This window comes from Oncorhynchus mykiss, chromosome 19, assembly GCF_057628025.1.
Source record: "Oncorhynchus mykiss isolate SJ-2025 chromosome 19, ASM5762802v1, whole genome shotgun sequence".
Lineage (NCBI taxonomy): Eukaryota > Metazoa > Chordata > Actinopteri > Salmoniformes > Salmonidae > Oncorhynchus > Oncorhynchus mykiss.
In genome coordinates, this window is record NC_143040.1 from 56497145 (window position 1) to 56516382 (window position 19238).

Below are 19238 nucleotides of genomic sequence, written 5' to 3' on the forward strand. Positions count from 1 at the left end.
TTGTGCCGACTTAATTTCAATAGCATAATAATAGTAGGCATTGCAATATAAATACATTGATTGAAATAAAAATGGAGTTGGCAAATGTTCATGGAATTTATATGAAAATGGATTTTGGGAAAATGTATCAAAGTGGATGGAATGAAACAAATCTGAAATATTATGTTTTAATGATACAAATTGGTGGATAAGATAAGATTCTAATAGGTCTTTGATCAAAATGTATAGGCTACACTGCAGGCTCTATTGCCAAAATGTCACTCACAAAATATTGTAAACACAGTCTACATTAGTGGAGAAGTGCCCATTGGAAGTCCATCCAAAGCACAACTCACCTCATTCGAAAGAATCTCTTCAATGGTTTACAATGTATTTTCTATTTACCAATGCATCTTGTTCAATAAAATGTTTCCCCTCAGTCACTTAGTCCCTATGTAAAATACAGAGAGAGGTTGAATTGCGCAAACCGGATGGTGCATGTGTTCAACAGCCTATCCACGGTCAGGACGGCCAATGAAACAAAACCAGAACTCCAGCGTGGTAAAATTGACGTCGAGGGACGCGTCAAATTAATCCCAACAAACTTCAGCCTCTGGGATAACTCAATTTTGCCTTTATCAGATGAGGATCACTTCAGTGCCGTCGTACAAAGCATTTTCTCTCTAAGCACTGTGATAGAAGAGGGAGAAGAACAATTGGAAGGAGTCTTTTAAGAAGTCCACATTTTTTCTTCAACGTTTTGCTTCCTTCGTGCAGAAGGGAGAACCACCGCATTCAACCATTGAGGGGCAACTATTTCAAAGCATCTCGAACCACAGGCAAATGGGTAAGCTTGCGTTAACATCGGCATGCTTCAGTGAAAGAAAGCTTATGGAAGCATAACCATGCTTTACACGCCTGTATAACGCCAGAAATAACTATACAGTTGATTTCGGGTTGTAGATAAAGTGGACATATCCCTTTACAGAACGAATGGAAGGATAGTTTACACGACAGACAAGTCTTTTTTTCCACGATATGCTAATGCGGCATATCCATAATTAAGTTCATATTCAATGGTTTATTTATTAAAAATGTATGTACAGAATATTGAAATGAATTGACATAAAACTTCAAAAGTGGCAAAAGTGGCACTAAGATCCAAAGGTAAGTTAAATGTCGCCTCCTGATGTGATTAGTAATAACAAAAACGTACAATAGCTCGCCATTTTGCATGGTTAAATTTACTGTGCGAGTCTGGAGTTATGTCTGCTTTCATGACTGAATATGTTAATGCATCTTTATTCCCGTTAGAGCAAACCTATGGCGAGGTGAATCAGTTGGGTGGTGTATTCGTCAATGGACGACCTCTGCCTAACGCCATACGACTACGGATAGTGGAGTTGGCCCAGCTCGGAATCAGACCCTGTGATATTAGTAGGCAACTTCGCGTCTCTCACGGCTGTGTGAGCAAGATATTAGCTCGGTACAGCGAAACAGGTTCCATTTTACCCGGTGCCATCGGGGGGAGCAAACCACGGGTTACCACACCGAATGTAGTGAAGAACATAAGGGATTACAAACAAGGTGACCCGGGGATATTTGCCTGGGAGATCCGGGACAGACTACTAGCAGACGGAGTTTGTGACAAATACAACGTGCCCTCAGTCAGCTCCATTAGCCGGATTTTACGCAACAAGATTGGAAATCTTTCCCAGCCAAACCAGTATGAGAGTAGCAAGCAAGCCCCCACACAGGCCGGCCTCTCTTACAACCACATATACCCTTATTCATATCCCAATGCTATGTCACCCAATGGCAAAATGGGCAGCGGTCCCGGAGTACCCGTGACGGCCGGGCATGTAAACATATCAAGGGCCTGGCCATCGGCGCACACTGTCACCAACATTCTGGGTATCAGGGCCTTCATGGATCATCAAGGTGCGTAATATTGAATCTATTTTCTAGACAAATGATTGCTTGTTGATTTATATGGCACCATACATACACACAGTTCTAACCCATTTCCCAATAATTGTCAAAGTGCATTTGGGGTGACTGGCTTGAGCTATTGGACGTGCTTTTCAGTTTATGACTAATTTGTCCATGATGTATGATTTATAAATCATGGTTTGACGTGTTATCATCAGGGAGGAAATTTGCCCTATAAATCTTTGTAGGCCTTGGTTTTGTGCCTCACAAGGAAAACGACTTACTCTGCAGGCCTACTCACTGGCGCCTAAGCAAGCACCTTGCTTAGGCTACCCGTTAAAGCCTCCTCGTTCCCCGTAGGACCTAAGGTCACTCACTATAAGTTCCTACTCGTCATGTTCTTAGTGATATGTTGCCTGTAGGGCCCAGATGTATTGTCGGCCATGGCTGCAGCGCTGCCATCAAGGAAACAAATTAAGGTAGCAAGTAGGCCTATAGCATGTAGCCATATTCGAAAGAGCATAATTATTATGCATGCTTGTACAATGATGCGATATAATAATCGATCATTTGATGTGGCATTGAACATTTTAAATTGCTATAAACGTGTGATAGCCTTGTCCACATTTCCTCCAATAGATTCCTGACAAACAGCTTATAAAGTTCTTGATTCAGAAACGAAAACAATAGGCCTTGCTTGGAAACGCACAATTACGCACACTATTCCTCTACTCAAAACGTATTGTTTTGATAGCATTTTAAGAAATATAGCCGATATAACGTGCAATATTAATATTAAGTATAACATATAATTTAGGTCTCATTTAATATTTTACAGTTGCAACGGGTGCTTTCTTCATATAGGATCATTTGATAGTTAGTTATGAATATCAATAGATCAGAGGCATTTTGACAGTTTCCCCCTAATGATCTGACATGTAAAGTGCAATTTTTTGTTTTCGAATCAGCAATTGCTGGAGCAGAGGGATATCCACAGAAAATGGAAGACTGGAGTAGTATCAACAGAGCGACGTTTCCCTCGGCTCATGCAGTCAACGGAATTGACAAATCAGCCATAGATGCAGACATAAAATATGCACAGGTAAAAACAAGAACTCATATAAATGCATAAGACTATAGCTGTGTCCTTTATCTGCAGAGAGACTGGGTTCGAAGTGTAACATAATATAATGTGTATTGAAAGGCATTAATATGTTTAATATAGGCTTGGTATTCGGAAGTTGTTTTAATGTTCGTCAAAATGTTCAACGTTTGCTCCAGCACTATTCAAGGAAGATTAATATGACATAGGGTGAATTGATATATACTGTATACACACTTATATCATAGATGTGCAAATGTTTCGTTCTGGGAAACGTAAATCTGACATACTTTCTTTGTGTTTGTGCGTATTTTCTTGCAGCCCTCATCAACATTATCCAGTTATGTCCCTGCTTGTGCCTACTCACCTTCAAACCAGTACGGCGTTTATAGCGCGCCAGGTAGCTATGTGACCCCTGGGCACCCTTGGCAGTCCCAGAACTCGAGTTTGTCCCACCCAAGCAGCGGCATGACGATGCACGCTGGAGACATCCACTCTTCAATGCCGTTCAAACATCCATCGCGAGAAGGTAGGCCAGATCCTGTTTGATAGTGTTCCATTCTGATCACAACTGCGGTATTTTAGCATAATTTAGCATAATTCACTGGCAGCTAGCTGACTCGTTTCCCTCCAAGTTTCCTTCATCTATGGCAAAAAACATCGTTATTGTAAGTTCAATAACAAGCCGTAAAATAACACAATGTGCATTTTCTATAATTTTGTATTTTCTTTTTAAAGCCTATTCAAACACACACACGCGCGCGCAACCATTAATCTAACACCGGCTGTCTAATTGTGGACATTAAATATTAAATTATGTCGCTGTCAAGTCCCACAATAATTATATTTATATGTCATAATGGGGGACTAAAATATATAGGGCATTAGTGCAAAATAAATCTAAGCCTACATTAGCAAAGGGTCTCGAAATTGTAGCAGCCTAAAATATTGATGTAGGCCTAATGGTGCGGACCTATAGTGTTTATAACTCTATGACAGCTAAATTAGAATTATTTTAGGCTGAGATAGGCCTAAATAGGTGCTTGAACTAAGTGATCTCGGCCCTTATACATGTATTATTCTACTTATGCTTCGATTAAAACATGTTCTTATCCCTTTGATAGCTGCTGTATATTTTAATTTCAAATTAAATATATGATACAATTAAAAACATTTAGTGTTCTAAAAAAATAGTTACAGATGATATGGTCTTGACAAAAATAATGCATGAATAAATTCGATTATGAATCGAGGTGTGAACCCAAGAAGACAAATGTGGAAGTTATATTGCAGCATGTGATCCATGTTGTCAGTAAATTCATTCATAGTGTACAATTTAAATGTCATGTGAAGTTTAGAAAAAGAACATTGCGTAAAATAATTTGGAATACTTTAAATATGGTATCAAATGAATAGCCTTATAGTGTAACGTTGACTATTGTGATTGTTAGTAACCTATTTTGTATTTAAATGTTGCATGTCTTAGTCTAACTTTCAGGTCATTCAGGTCTGTATAGGCCTAAGATAAAATCATTTTGGTTTTTAATCAATATTGGCATTTTTAGTTTTGCTGAAATAAAGAGTAATGGCTTGTGTGCTATACAAACGTCTCCTGTTTGTGTTCTGCAGGAGACAGAAAGCCCCCCAGTCCCCTAAACAAGCAACTGCAGCAAGAGGCGTTGAGCAGTGTACACGGACTCAATCTCCCTACCTCATCCTCGTAATGCCAGGGAGCTCGTGCAGCAAACCGAGCACTCAAAACTCACAGTAGGACTATGTAAGGAGCTGCAGACCCTTATCTATTTGAGGGCATTTCAAGAATACAAACAGTAAGTGCAAGCACTATTTATGATTTGTTTGCCAAAGTGTTAACTATTGAATGGGCCCTTATAGCCTAACACATGTGCATACAAATGTAGCCAAATATAGATAGACTACAGTCGGTCTGTGGCCATATGAATGTAAACTTATGAGGATGTTGAACTGAATTGGAGTCTCCTGTCCTCATGCAGCATAATTAGTGTTTGGTGGTTATGTAGTCTTTTCATTGAACTACTTCATGTATATTTCTGTAAAAGACTGCAGGATTTAAATGCAATAATGTCTGTCATTGATGTTTCATTAAACAAGTTTGCTATAGTTGACAATGGAACTGTATCCTGTACACGCAGTAAATTGTTTTCTTAATTGGTTACAAATCTGGTTTCTACAGACCAACTCAACGATGTGAACAAAGTCATACAGTGTACATGTAAAATAGATAATTGCAAAAGCTTTAATTATATATTTTTATAAATCCATTGTAAATATTCTAAATAAAGGCATTGTAAAATATAACTGTTCCTGTCATTATAAAAATGCTAAACAAGTACTGCATACCATCTTTCTAAGTCAAATGTGTTTGCTTAGCGATTTAAAGCGCAGATATAGAATGCACTGGGTGTCGCAGATCATTAGGAAGCTGTTAGAGGAAGAAATTAGATTTCTATATCAGCAAGATGGCCAAAATTGATATGTGAAGTTATCGGTATGTATGAGGGAAATCACTGCGTATCATGCTGGGACAACGTGTAGGTGCTAATCTCTTTGCCCTCATGGGCGCTACCGTGCTTCTGCGTTAATGGAGCTTACTGCTTTTGGCGCCTCCAGTGATGGTATCTTAGCTCCTTCTTCTGGCTACTTGCCATAAGGCAAATTAAATAACCAATCAAGAGCATGAGCATGTTATTTTGCAATAGAGGCTGCGTTTGGGATAACACACACACACCACACACACACACACACACACACACACACACACACACACACACACACACACACACACACACACACACGGGTTGGTGTAACAATTGATACACTGCATACCATCACTGAAGGCTCTGAATGCAGTAAGTTACATTACCTACATATATTTGGAGCATACTTTGCAAATTGTGGAATATCAGTGACATTCTATAGCTTTTGATTTGGGCAATACTTGTTTATTGTTATGTTTGTTGCATGGTGTGTTCAGTATTCAATTTCCATAAGATATACTCTGCTGAAAATCCCCGAATATGCATGGTGTTGTTGGTTTTGAATGTTGTGGATTTTGAAATAATGAAAGATTTTATGTCATTATAGCCTGAAATGTGCGAACATGTAGACATTTGGTTCATCAGTTCCTTCACAGACTGATTCATTTGAGTTATCTGACCATTAGACATAGACCTATTTTACATACCATGTCCACACAACTTGAACGGATGTCTCTGAAGGATTTGCATTCTCTCAAACTAACAATCAACATATTGATAACGTCCACAAAATTATTGATCATTTCAGGCCCAAGCCCCCATCCAAAAGTCAGTGCATGTGTCTCACTCCAGCCGACTAACACTGTAAGCTACATTCCATAAACTGTGCATTCCAAGTCACAGCCTGTATTTTTCATCCACCTCGAAATCGAACAATGATTAGTTATATTTAGAGATATATGCTAAAGTTTATCTAGAATTTAAAGGGTTGTGATTTAAGTAGACAATGCATACTGTACATTGACCGACAATCAAAATGGGATAGACTATATTATTGGAAAAGCGTGTACAGTGCCTTCAGACCACAGGAGGTTGGTGGCATCTTAATTGGGGAGAACAGGCTAGTGTTAATGACTGGAGTGGAATGGTAACAAGTACATGGTTTCCAGGTGTTTGATGCCATCCAATTTGCACCATTCCAGACATTATTATGAGCTGTTCTCCCCTAAGCAGCCTCCTGTGCTTCAGAAAATATTCACACCCCTTGACTTTTTCCAAATTGTGTTGTGTTACAGCCTACATTTAAAATGAATAACATTTAGATTGTGTTTCACTGATTTACACACAATACCCCAAAATGTTAAAGTGGAATAATGTTTTTAGAATGTTTATACATTTATTAAAAATGAAACGCTGAAATGTCTTGAGCCAATAAGTATTTAACCATTTTTTTATGGCAAGTCTAAATAAGTTCAGGAGTAAAAATGTACTTAACAAGTCATAATAAGTTGTATGGACACTTTGTGTGCAATAATAGTGTTTAACATGATTTCTGTACCCCACACATACAATTATTTGTAAGGTCCATAAGTTGAGCAGTGAATTTCAAGGACAGAGTCAACCACAAAGACCAGGGAGGTTTTTCTATGGTTCGCAAAAAAGGGCACCATTGGTAGATGGGTGAAAAAAGCAGACATTGAATATCCCTTTGAGCATGGGGAAGTAACAGGCATTCTTCCTAACTCTGTTTCCGGAGAGGAAGGAAACCGCTCAGGGATTTCACCATGAGGCCAATGGTGACTTTAAAACAGTTACAGAGTTTAATGGTTGTGATATGAGAACTGAGGATGGATCAACAACATTGTAGTTAAGCCACAATATTAACATAAATTACAGAGGGAAAAGAAGGAAGCCTGTGCATAATGCAAATATTCCAAAACATGCATCCTGTTTGCAATAAGGCATTAAAATAATAATGCAAAAAATGTGGAAAAGAGATTAATATTTTGTCCTGAAAACAAAGCATTAAGTTTGGGGAAAATCCAACACAACACATAACTGAATATCATTCTTCAAATTTTCAAGAATGGTGGTGGCTGCATCATGTTATGGGTATGCTTGTCGTTGGCAAGGACTAGGACGTTTTTTTAGGATAAAAAGAAATGGAATAGAGCTAAGCACAAGCAAAATCCTAGAGGAAAACCTGGTTCAGTTTGCTTTCCAACAGACACTAGGAGACAAATTCACCTTTCAGCAGGACAATAACCTAAAACACAAGGCCACTGGAGTAACATACCAAGATGATTGAATGTTGAATGTTTGAATGTTGAATGTTCTTGAGTGGTATAGTGACAATTTCAACATAAATCGGCTTGAAAATCTATGGCAAGACTTGAAAATGGCTGTCTATTAATGACCTACAACCAACTTGACAGAGCTTTACACATTTTTTGAAGAATAATGGGCAAATATTCTACAATCAGTTGTTTACCATTAATAATAATACAAACATGTTTTTTCTTCCACTTTGACATTACAGAGTATTTTGTGTAGATCGTTGACGAAAAATAACAATTAAATACATTTTAATCCCGCTTTGTAACACAACAAATGTGGAAAATGTCAAGAGGTGCGAATACTTTCTGAAGACACTGTATATGGTAAATTTGGCAAAACAATATGCATACACATTACTTTGAGCCCTGTAGTTGATCATAAGATTGATGTTAGCCACATAGCAGTAACGGCAACAAAAACATGGGAACACTTGACTAATGAAGGATACAAAGTATATAGAAAGCAGGTGCTTTCACATAGATGTGGTTCTTCAGTTAATTATGCAACCAACATTTCATCATGCTTAGGGTCAAGTATTAAAATGTTGGGCAGGCTGTTATTTTGCCCATTATTTTGGCTACCTTGGCTATGCCCCAATGATGACAGTGCCCACATCCACAGGTCATTAGTGGTCACTGAATGGTTTGATGAGCATGAAAATGATGTAAATCTTATGCCATGGCCGTCTCAGTCCCCAGATCTCAACCCAGTTGAATCTCACTTATGGGAGATTCCAGAGCAGCGCCTGAGACAAAGTTTTCCACCACCATCAACAAATGACCAAATTATGGATTTTTTTTTGTGGAAGAATGGTGTCACATCCCTACAATAGAGATCCAGACACTTAGAATCTATGCCAAGGTTCATTGAAGCTGTTCTGGCACGTGGTGGCCCAACATCCTTTTGGCACTTTATGTTGGTGTTTCCTTTATTTAGGTAATTACCTGTATATTTCTAGGTTTGGAACTGATGATGGACACTTTGATGATTTGGACATCCTAATCTGTCAGTTAGGCTATTACTCCATTTGGTTTGTACAAAACAATATTGGTGTAGCACTCTGTAATATTCATAAAAAATGAGTAAAGAACGTACTTAGTTAGATGTAATTAAAATATATCAAAGAGATAATTGTATTTTATAAAAGTTATTCCTGCTATCAAATTAAATCAACATGGGGCCAGTAGCGGTTCCATAAGATATGCAGTTGCCTCTGCAAGCTATGCCAGAGAATATATAATCGTTGCAGAAATTTAATTTAACTTAATTTCTTTACAAATAATGCAAGTTTATTATTTTTCTTGTGTTTTAAACATTCAAAAACTTAAACTAAGTTGCCACCAAGTGAAAAAGCGAGGAAAACCAGTCTTCAAAACCAGACTGTTTTAATTAAATGAGTATAATTTCATTTATAAATGGGTCATCAAAATATGGGTGTCAGAGCTTAGTTGAAGCAAATGACTTCAGACAGGAAATATTTTTACAGGGTCATCGTGTGTGAAGCAGACTACAGTCCAGATATAGACAAGGATCACCATTAAGCCACATGACCAGCGGTCTCCTGCTTCAGTTGACACAGTTCTCAGTTACAGTAATCAACCAATCAATGACTGAGTGTGTTGCTGACATGAGCATTCCCATGTTTGTCTAATCAAGTACAATTAACAATTGAGAAAGATAGAAAGAGATAAAACATTGACATAATCAAGTACATCTAATATTGATATTTCATTTGTGTATTCTTCAAAGTGTTGAACAAGTTCCATAAAAACTATAATTCTCTCTTGAAAATTATCTTAATGTTATGTGGACATTGTAAGTGACAGTCAGCTGCTTTTCAATGCCAGTGAGCACATCTACCAACTTCTGCTGCTTCAATGTAAGACTTCTGTTTAGGTGTTTGCCTTTTACTGTAACAGGGTTACAGCAAATTCAAAGTGAGTGTTACCATTATTCCTTTGATTTCATTGAGAGGGATTCCATCTTGCCCTTAAGATTAAAATCAGACCATGGTTTATCTTAGTTCTAATAATCTCCACAGGCTTCTGAAACCTCTTTTCGCTATTGTATGAAAACATACACTGAGTGTACAAAACATTAGGAACCCCCCCCCCCCCCCCCACCCCACTTTTGCCCTCAGAACAGCCTCAATTCATCGGGGCATGGACTCTACAAGGTGTCAAAGCATTCCACAGGGATGCTGAGCCATGTTGACTCCAATGCTTCCAACAGTTGTGTAAAGTTATCTGGATGTCCTTTGGGTGATGGACCATTCTTCATACACACTGGAAACTGTTTGAGCGTGAAAAACTCAGCAGTTTTGCAGTTCCTGACACACTCAAGCTGGTGCGCCTGGCACGTACTACCATACTCTGTTCAAAGGCACTTAAATATTTTGTCTTGCCCATTCACCCTCTGAATGGCACACATCCACAATCCATGTCTCAATTGTCTCATGGCTTAAAAATCATTCTTTAACCCGTCTCCTCCCCTTCATCTACACTAATTGAAGTGTATTTAACAAGTGACATCAATAAGGGATCATAGCTTTCACCTGAATTCACCTGGTCAGTTTATATCATTGAAAGAGCAGGTGCTCCTAATGTTTTGTACACTAAGTGTAGTTTACTTGTTAAAAAATCTAAGAATCTTACAAACTCAAACTCTCAAATCCAAAAATGATGCATTATCTACTTACCCATTAATATAGCCGAGGATTGATCATTCCCCATCTACAGGCCTTTGACTGAGTATCTGGAAAAACTCAGCCCACTGGGCACACACTGGTTGAATCAATGTTGTTTCCTCGTCATTTCAAATGAAATGATGTTGAACCAACGTGGAATAGACATTGAATCGACGTCTGTGCCCAGTGGGAGGCGTCTCTGAGCTCTTCTTAATAAGGGTTAGTTCCTTCCTTCAATGCGAAGCCCCCAGTCACTCGGCATATCCGAACATAAAAATATATAATAAATGCACCAAAAAGTCCCCTCTCTTTGAACTTGAAGAGCTTGAGTGTATAATTTTCTAATACTCAATGTTGTAAAGACTCTAGTGCGACAAGCTTTAAAGACAATAGTGAATATGGGGAAGACTCAAAATCTTTGATACTAATGGGTCTAAAATTAGGCCAAGTGCTTAATCCAAGCAATGGCACTCTATTCTGTGAATAGTATAATTCATCACTGTCTTGTGTGTGTGTATAGGATAGATTGAACTTTATTTGTACAGACAAGAGCTCAATGTCTGTACTTGACACTCGCCTGGGTATGATTTAGGACTTCTAAATTATCACAATGTTTTGAAGGGGGAAACTACCCTGGGCAGGCCAAAAGACTCTCACGCAGTGTACAGTACCTTTGTGTGACTCCCATTCAACAAGACGGAGAGCATCTCAGGACGAATGACAAAAAAAAGACAGAGACAGCTCCTGAGGATGATACATGAGAAACCTTCTGTGGAGAAAGTGGCAACTTGGCAACTGTTTGACTCTAAAAAGAAGCGCCATGTCAACGTTTTGATGTCTTCAACTTCAAATTAATTATCATGGACATTGTCATGGAAACTAGTAGCAAACTACAATTAAAATTTGAGCTGAGGTGACAGGATATGTGATTGTTGGCAGAGATTCAACTCAAAGGTTGATTTTCCTGTCTCTTGAGGCAGTGTCTAGATGCCCATACATCTTACTGTCTGTGTGGCAGACATGCGGCACATAATGTGCAGAAGTTGAGACTTTACAAAAACATAGCTGTTTGTGAAAATAAGAAAGTTTGCATGAGGTATTATTATCACTCCCAAACCTCCTAGTGAAAAAGTACAACACAAAAGCCATGGTTCCTTAATGATGTAATCCCTGCAATGCAACCATCATTGACTTCTCTTCCACTGTCTGTCTGTGCTGTCTTCCTGTCCACATGATTTCCAAACAGGCAGTGGCAGAGAGTCCAGAGAGAGGATGATAAATGTCTCCCTCCCATGTTCTGACTTGTTCTGCCAGCTAACCACATCAAGGAGGCGCTCTGAAAGCAAAGGGACAGAGACATGATGATGACATTTGTCTTTTTAAATGAAAACGTATCATTTCACAGTTGCTCTGGACTGGCTCTCTAGGGGATTCTGAGGCTGTTTTGGTCAACAGAGCGAGGCAGAAGCAGAGGCAACGCAGCAATAAGCAAAAACCACAGGATCACTTTGAATTGCTGAGCCTCAGCTCTGATTATTACATACAGAAGACTAAAGCAGCATGAAATTATCTTTGCATACACATTTAAAATAGTTTCCTTTATAGGACAGTGTCAGGAGTGCATGCAGAGAATAGTTTTGCAAACCAGAATTATGCTTGCCATTCCTGTGCCGTTTTAGTCGTGGGTATGCAAATATAGCAACCATCTCCAAAAGGAAAATGCGGATCTTCACATAAGAATATGTGTGTTTCCCGAGGAAAAATATAGACTTTTGTGATTGCTTCAGCAGTTTTTAATGTCATAAATGTGCTGTGAGAGGAGCTCTCGAGTTTGGAACTCGGTAGTGAGTGGTGCAACCGAGGACAGATTATTTTTTATATGTTACGCGCTTCAGCACTCAGTGGCCCCATTCGGTGAGCTTGTGTGGCCTACCACTTCGCAGCTGAGCCATTGTTGCTCCTAGACGTTTCCACTTCACAATAACAGCATTTACAGATGACCGGGTCAGCTCTAGCAGGGCAGAAATGTGATTAACTGACTTGTTGGAAAGGTGGCATCCTATGACGGTGCCACGTTGTAAGTCACTGAGCTCTTCAGTAAGGCCATTCTATTGCCAATGTTTGTCTGTGGAGATCGCATGGCTGTGTGCTTGATTTTATACACCTGTCAACAACTGGTGTGGCTGAAATAGCCAAATACACAAATTTGAGGGGGTGTCCACATACTTTTATAAATATAGTGTACAGTATATACTGTGCTTAATGCTGCCACATGCCAAGTGTTACCAACGAGCTGTGTGGCATCAGATTTAAAGTCCTATTAGGTGATAATGTCGGTTTGGGCAGGAAAATGTAGTTGCATGTGAACAACATTTGCGGTATCTACAGAAATGAGACATTATTAAGTGCATCACAGTGGTGTTTGAATCACAGTGGTGTTTGAAGAAGCACGATCAGAAGGGAACTAGTTATGAGCTTCAACATCAGAAAAAACCTCTGTGACCCAAATATCGATTTCATTGCCTTTTTTTCTGACAGTAAAGACAATAGTATGAAGGCATCATACAAGTTCTTGAACATAATGTTCCTCTTTTGTACAATGACAACTTAGGCCTATGATTCCCACAAACAACCATCATGGTGTAATAAAACCCACAAACATATAAAAGGTTTAGGAAGTCTTCATACAGGTATACTTTGTGTAGGTATGTTAGGATGCAATCACAGACATGGTCTTTACCATTGAATTGATGCTTGCTTTCAAGTAAAAAATACCCAACATCAAAGGCATATTGCATGTAACTCAACATGGGTAGGCCAAGGTGAAGAGGTAGTCCAAGGTGAAGAGGTAGTCCAAGGTGAAGAGGTAGTCCAAGGTGAAGATGTAGGCCAAGGTGAAGAGGTAGTCCAAGGTGAAGAGGTAGTCCAAGGTGAAGAGGTAGTCCAAGGTGAAGATGTAGGCCAAGGTGAAGAGGTAGTCCAAGGTGAAGATGTAGGCCAAGGTGAAGATGTAGGCCAAGGTGAAGAGGTAGTCCAAGGTGAAGATGTAGGCCAAGGTGAAGATGTAGGCCAAGGTGAAGAGGTAGTAAAAGGTGAAGAGGTAGTCCAAGGTGAAGAGGTAGTCCAAGGTGAAGAGGTAAGCCAAGGTGAAGAGGTAGTCCAAGGTGAAGAGGTAGTCCAAGGTGAAGAGGTAGTCCAAGGTGAAGAGATAGTCCAAGGTGAAGATGTAGGCCAAGGTGAAGATGTAGGCCAAGGTGAAGAGGTAGTCCAAGGTGAAGATGTAGGCCAAGGTGAAGAGGTAGTCCAAGGTGAAGAGGTAGTCCAAGGTGAAGATGTAGGCCAAGGTGAAGAGGTAGTAAAAGGTGAAGAGGTAGTCCAAGGTGAAGATGTAGGCCAAGGTGAAGAGGTAGTCCAAGGTGAAGATGTAGGCCAAGGTGAAGATGTAGGCCAAGGTGAAGAGGTAGTAAAAGGTGAAGAGGTAGTCCAAGGTGAAGAGGTAGTCCAAGGTGAAGAGGTAAGCCAAGGTGAAGAGGTAGTCCAAGGTGAAGAGGTAGTCCAAGGTGAAGATGTAGTCCAAGGTGAAGAGATAGTCCAAGGTGAAGATGTAGGCCAAGGTGAAGATGTAGGCCAAGGTGAAGAGGTAGTCCAAGGTGAAGAGGTAGTCCAAGGTGAAGAGGTAGGCCAAGGTGAAGAGGTAGTCCAAGGTGAAGATGTAGGCCAAGGTGAAGAGGTAGTAAAAGGTGAAGAGGTAGTCCAAGGTGAAGAGGTAGTCCAAGGTGAAGAGGTAGTCCAAGGTGAAGAGGTAGGCCAAGGTGAAGAGGTAGTCCAAGGTGAAGATGTAGGCCAAGGTGAAGAGGTAGTAAAAGGTGAAGAGGTAGTCCAAGGTGAAGAGGTAGTCCAAGGTGAAGAGGTAAGCCAAAGTGAAGAGGTAGGCCAAGGTGAAGAGGTAGGCCAAGGTGAAGAGGTAGTCCAAGGTGAAGAGGTAGGCCAAGGTGAAGAGGTAGGCCAAGGTGAAGAGGTAGTCCAAGGTGAAGAGGTAGGCCAAGGTGAAGAGGTGCACATACACTGCAATTTTGACTTTCCTGTTCATTGCCTTGAATTTCATGAATGCCCTGACTATCAAGATGAGTGATACTAACTTTATACAGCAATAGGTTGGTTAATAAAGCTGACAACACAAGGATTAGATGTTGTAATGTCAAAGAGCTTGAAACTTAGTACGATAAAGATCAATGATGCAGCGTTCTGAATGGGTCTGGTTGGTAAATTTAGGATTGAAACTGAACCAAACTAGAGTGTGCCCCAAGTTCCCAGACCTTGGTCTAGGATGACTCAGCCAGTGATGGCTAACGCAGCATCTGAAAGCTGGGTGGCCAGCATCCTGCGTCTGGGGATGACGGACAAAGAGACTGGAAGTTCAGCGGTCCGGGTCTACGCTGAGTGACATGTCAGAGGCATGCAGAACCTGTCGAGCTGCGGTGGAATATCACGTACAATGGGTCACGGAATGAACACTGTCACCGTGGAGAACACTGCGATCGTGAGAGATAAAGCAACAAAAAGGTAAAAGAAAAACAAAGCAGGTTGTCATTAATCAGACTTCTGACAGCACCCTGCTCCTGCCACTCTCTTGGAATTTTGGATGACAGCCTGGGCCAGTTAGTACAGCCAGCAACCAGCAGACATTAGCCATGTGTTTTAAAAAGACTCAGGGCCTGGCTCACTTTTGGTTCATAAACTAAGACAGCTTCACAACTAAACCAACATACACTGACGTGAATTATTGACTTTGTCAACATCTGGAACATACAGCATGTCTCTGTGTCTGGATACTGTATGCTGAGATTAATCTCTGTGTCTAGATGCTGTATGTTACATACAGTATATGTCTCTGTGTCTGGATACTGTATGCTGAGATTAATCTCTGTGTCTAGATACTGTATGTTATGTATATGTCTCTGTGTCTAGATACTGTATGTTACGAATATCTCTGTGTCTAAATATTGTATGTTACAGTCAATGGTGTGCGTACTGGGAGTGGAGTCAGGTGCAGGAGAGCAGAGAGTTGTGAACAGGCGCACACTTTATTTAGGCAGGAGAAACCAACAGACGGACGCCACTGCATCGAAACCTCCATCCAATATGCCAAAGTGCAAAACGCGCAAACAGTCACAACAATAAAGTACAAACAAATAAACATACCTTGTGAATATAAAACACGGAATAAACACACACCAGAAATAGCGTGTCAAAAATAACACGTAACACGAAACAATCACACACAAAGACATGAGGGGGAACAGAGGAATAAATACATGTACTGTGATTGGGGAATGAAAACCAGGTGTGCAGGGAACAAGACAAAACAAATGGATAAATGAAAAATGGAGTGGCGATGGCTAGAAAGAAGGTGACATCGACCGCCGAACACCGACCTGAACAAAGAGAGGAGCCGACTTCGGCGGAAGTCGTGACAGTTACGTATCTTTCTGTGTCTAGATACTGCATGTTACGTATATCTCTGTGTCTAGATACTGTATATTATGTATATTTCTGTGACTAGATACTGTATGTTACGTATGTCTCTGTGTCTAGACACTGTATGTTTCACGTCTTTGTGTCTAGACACTGTATGTTACGTATGTCTCTGTGTCTAGACACTGTATGTTTCACGTCTTTGTGTCTAGACACTGTATGTTACGTATGTCTCTGTGTCTAGACACTGTATGTTTCACATGTCTTTGTGTCTAGACACTCTATGTTACGTATGTCTCTGTGTCTAGATTCTGTATGTTACGTATATCTCTATGTCTAGATACTGTATGCTACGTATGTTTCTGTGTCTAGATACTGTATGTTACGTATCGTGGGGGGGGGGGGGGGGGGGGTCCCCCCCTAGGGGGTAGGATCTAGGGGGGAGATGTGTGGCAAAGAAGGGGGTCGAGTGATAAATGGCAGATATGTGAGAGAAGAACTAATAAACGGGCTCTGCCCGATCACTAAAATGGCCACCACGATCAGAACAACAGATCACAAAATGGCCGACTGCCAAAACTACAATTCCCAGAAGCAAGCGGAACCCTCAGAAGGTGGGGCCGACCCAGAGATAAAGGGTCAAGACAAACCAGGAAGAGAGAGAGACGGCTGGAAGGATCTGTGAACCATAAAGAAAGAGATTATATATATTGGCTGGCTTTACCGTGTAAAGGTAGAAAAAAAATGTTAACACTCCAAAGGGGAGTCAGGTTTTTTTTTTGTGGCTTTGTTTGGTTAGGACAGTTTCTCAGGAAAATGAGTATGGAGGGAGCCCTGTTACAAGCGGCGGCCGCCCAACAAGAGGCAACTAGAGCTCAACAAATAGCTCATCAGGATGTAATGTGAATGTATCAGGACACGTTACAGGTCCAGCAACTCAGCAACCAGCTGCTCAGAGAAGAGCAAGAGAGAAACACCCGGGAGTTAAGAGAATGCCTAAAGGGGCTAGCTGACCAAATTGGGGCCCAGTTACCAGCTGCAAATACCCAGAGACGGGCCAATCCTTTTCTTAAAAAAATGACAAAGCAGGATGATGTGGAAGCATATCTTACCACCTTCGAAAGGACGGCAGAGAGGGAGAAGTGGCCGAAAGAAGAATGGGCAGGGCTTCTGTCACCATACCTGTCATGGGACGCTTAAAAAGTGTATTTCAACCTGGAGTTGAAAGATGCACAGGATTACGATAAACTAAAGGGAGCGATTCTGACTCGACTGGGAGTGACCGATACCATGAGGGCACACCTCTTCCACAAGTGGTCCTTCCGGCCTGGACAACCCCCCTGAACACAGATGTTCGACTTGATTCACCTGGCACGGAAATGGTTGCGACCAGAGATCTGTTCATCCGCCGAGAACGTTGAGACCATCGTACTCGACCAGTTTCAGCGAGGTCTACCCCAAGAAGTGTGACGATGGGTTGGCCAGAACGAGGTACTTTCCGCCGACCATCTCGTGGGCCTGGTTGAAGGGTATTGTACGGCAGACCTCGTTGATAACGAACAGCCCGGTACTGGTGGGGCTGGGGTCGATCTGAATCCAGAGGATGACTAACTAGAACCAGCAGACCTGGCAGGGTCCTTGACTAATTTCAGGACGGCCCAAAACAAGGATCCAACCCTGCAGCATGCCAGAGCAGATGTGCAGGTCGTAGATGGTACTCCCATAAATTATGGGATGATGCCTAATAGTTTTCCCCACTTCATCATGAAAAAGGGCTTGGTGTACAGAGTCTCAAAAATGGGGGTTGATGTGGTGGAACAGTTGTTGGTACCCACCCGGTACCGGAGGACAGTACTGGATCTAGCTCATGGGCACATTCTGGATGGACACCTTGGTATCGATAAAACCCGAGACTGGATTGTAAGGAGGTTTTACTGGCCAGGAATTCAGGCTGAAGTGGCTCGGCATTGTGGAGAGTGCCCGGAGTGCCAGTTAACAGCTCCCCGACCAGCTGTTAGATCTCCGTTAGTGCCACTCCCCATAATCAAAACGCCATTTGAAAGGATAGCAATGGATATAGTGGGCCCACTACCCAAATCCGCCAGAGGGCACCAATACATTCTAGTCATTTTAGATTATGCCACTCGCTACCCAGAAGTCATTTCCCTTCGGACGATGGCTTCCAAAAATATTGCCAAAGAATTAGTGCTCTTGTTCACCCGGGTAGCGGTTCCAAAGGAGATCCTTACTGACCAGGGGACCCCCTTTATGTCCCGCCTTATGGCGGACCTTTGCAAATTGTGGCAGGTGAAACAGTTGAGGACATCGGTTTACCATCCTCAGACAGATGGGCTTATTGAGAGATTCAACCGTACCCTGAAGTCATTGCTCAGGAAGGTAATCGATAAAGATGGGAAAAACTGGGATTGCATGTTGCCGTATCTGATGTTTGCCATTAGAGAGGTTCCTCAAGCCTCGCTGGCAGTTTCACCCTTTGAGCTGGTATATGGGAGGCACCCCCGGGGAATCTTAGACATCGCCCGGGAAACCTGGGAGCACCAATCCACCCCATATACTAGTGTCATAGAGCACATCACGGCAATGCAAGACAGGATAGCCACAGTCATGCCCATCGTCAGAGAGCACATGAGACAAGCACAAGAGCACCAGCGGCACACTTATAACCGGCAGGCTACCCTGAGGGAATTTCAACCGGGAGATAAGGTGTTAGTGCTGATCCCCTACTAGCCACATGGAAAGGACCATATGAAGTACTGGAGAGAATAGGATAAGTTAATTATCGGATCCGACAGCCAGGTTGACGGCCCCAGGAACAGATCTATCACATAAACCTGTTAAAAGCATGGAAAGGTGGCTGGGGCCCCGTATATCTCTGTGTTTAGATACTGTATGTTACGTATATCTCTGTGCCTAGATTCTGTATGTTACGTATATATCTGTGTTTAGATACTGTATGTTACGTCTGTCTGTGTCTAGATACTATATGTTACGTATATCTCTGTGTTTAGATACTGTATGTTACGTACAGTGCCTTGCGAAAGTATTCGGCCCCCTTGAACTTTGCGACCTTTTGCCACATTTCAGGCTTCAAACATAAAGATATAAAACTGTTTTTTGTTGTGAAGAATCAACAACAAGTGGGACACAATCATGAAGTGGAACGACATTAATGGATATTTCAAACTTTTTT

At 41.2% G+C, this 19238-nt stretch overlaps 1 protein-coding gene across 3 annotated transcripts; it reads left to right on the forward strand.

Moving 5' to 3' along the window:
• Nucleotides 1–472: 472 nt before the first annotated feature.
• On the forward strand, nucleotides 473–5352 carry LOC110498032 (paired box protein Pax-1). Of its 3 annotated transcripts, none has more exons than XM_036954954.2 (5): nucleotides 473–826; nucleotides 1294–1920; nucleotides 2880–3013; nucleotides 3335–3542; nucleotides 4650–5352. In XM_036954954.2, exons 1-5 carry the CDS (start codon nucleotides 823–825, stop codon nucleotides 4667–4669), a joined length of 993 nt encoding a protein of 330 aa, XP_036810849.1. In that variant the 5' UTR covers nucleotides 473–822; the 3' UTR covers nucleotides 4670–5352. The 3 variants fall into 3 exon arrangements, with proteins under 3 accessions (XP_036810849.1, XP_021430251.2, XP_090067549.1); XM_021574576.3 differs by having other exon boundaries at nucleotides 543–826; nucleotides 4643–5352; XM_090211423.1 differs by having other exon boundaries at nucleotides 826–1146; nucleotides 4643–5352.
• Nucleotides 5353–19238: the final 13886 nt, after the last annotated feature.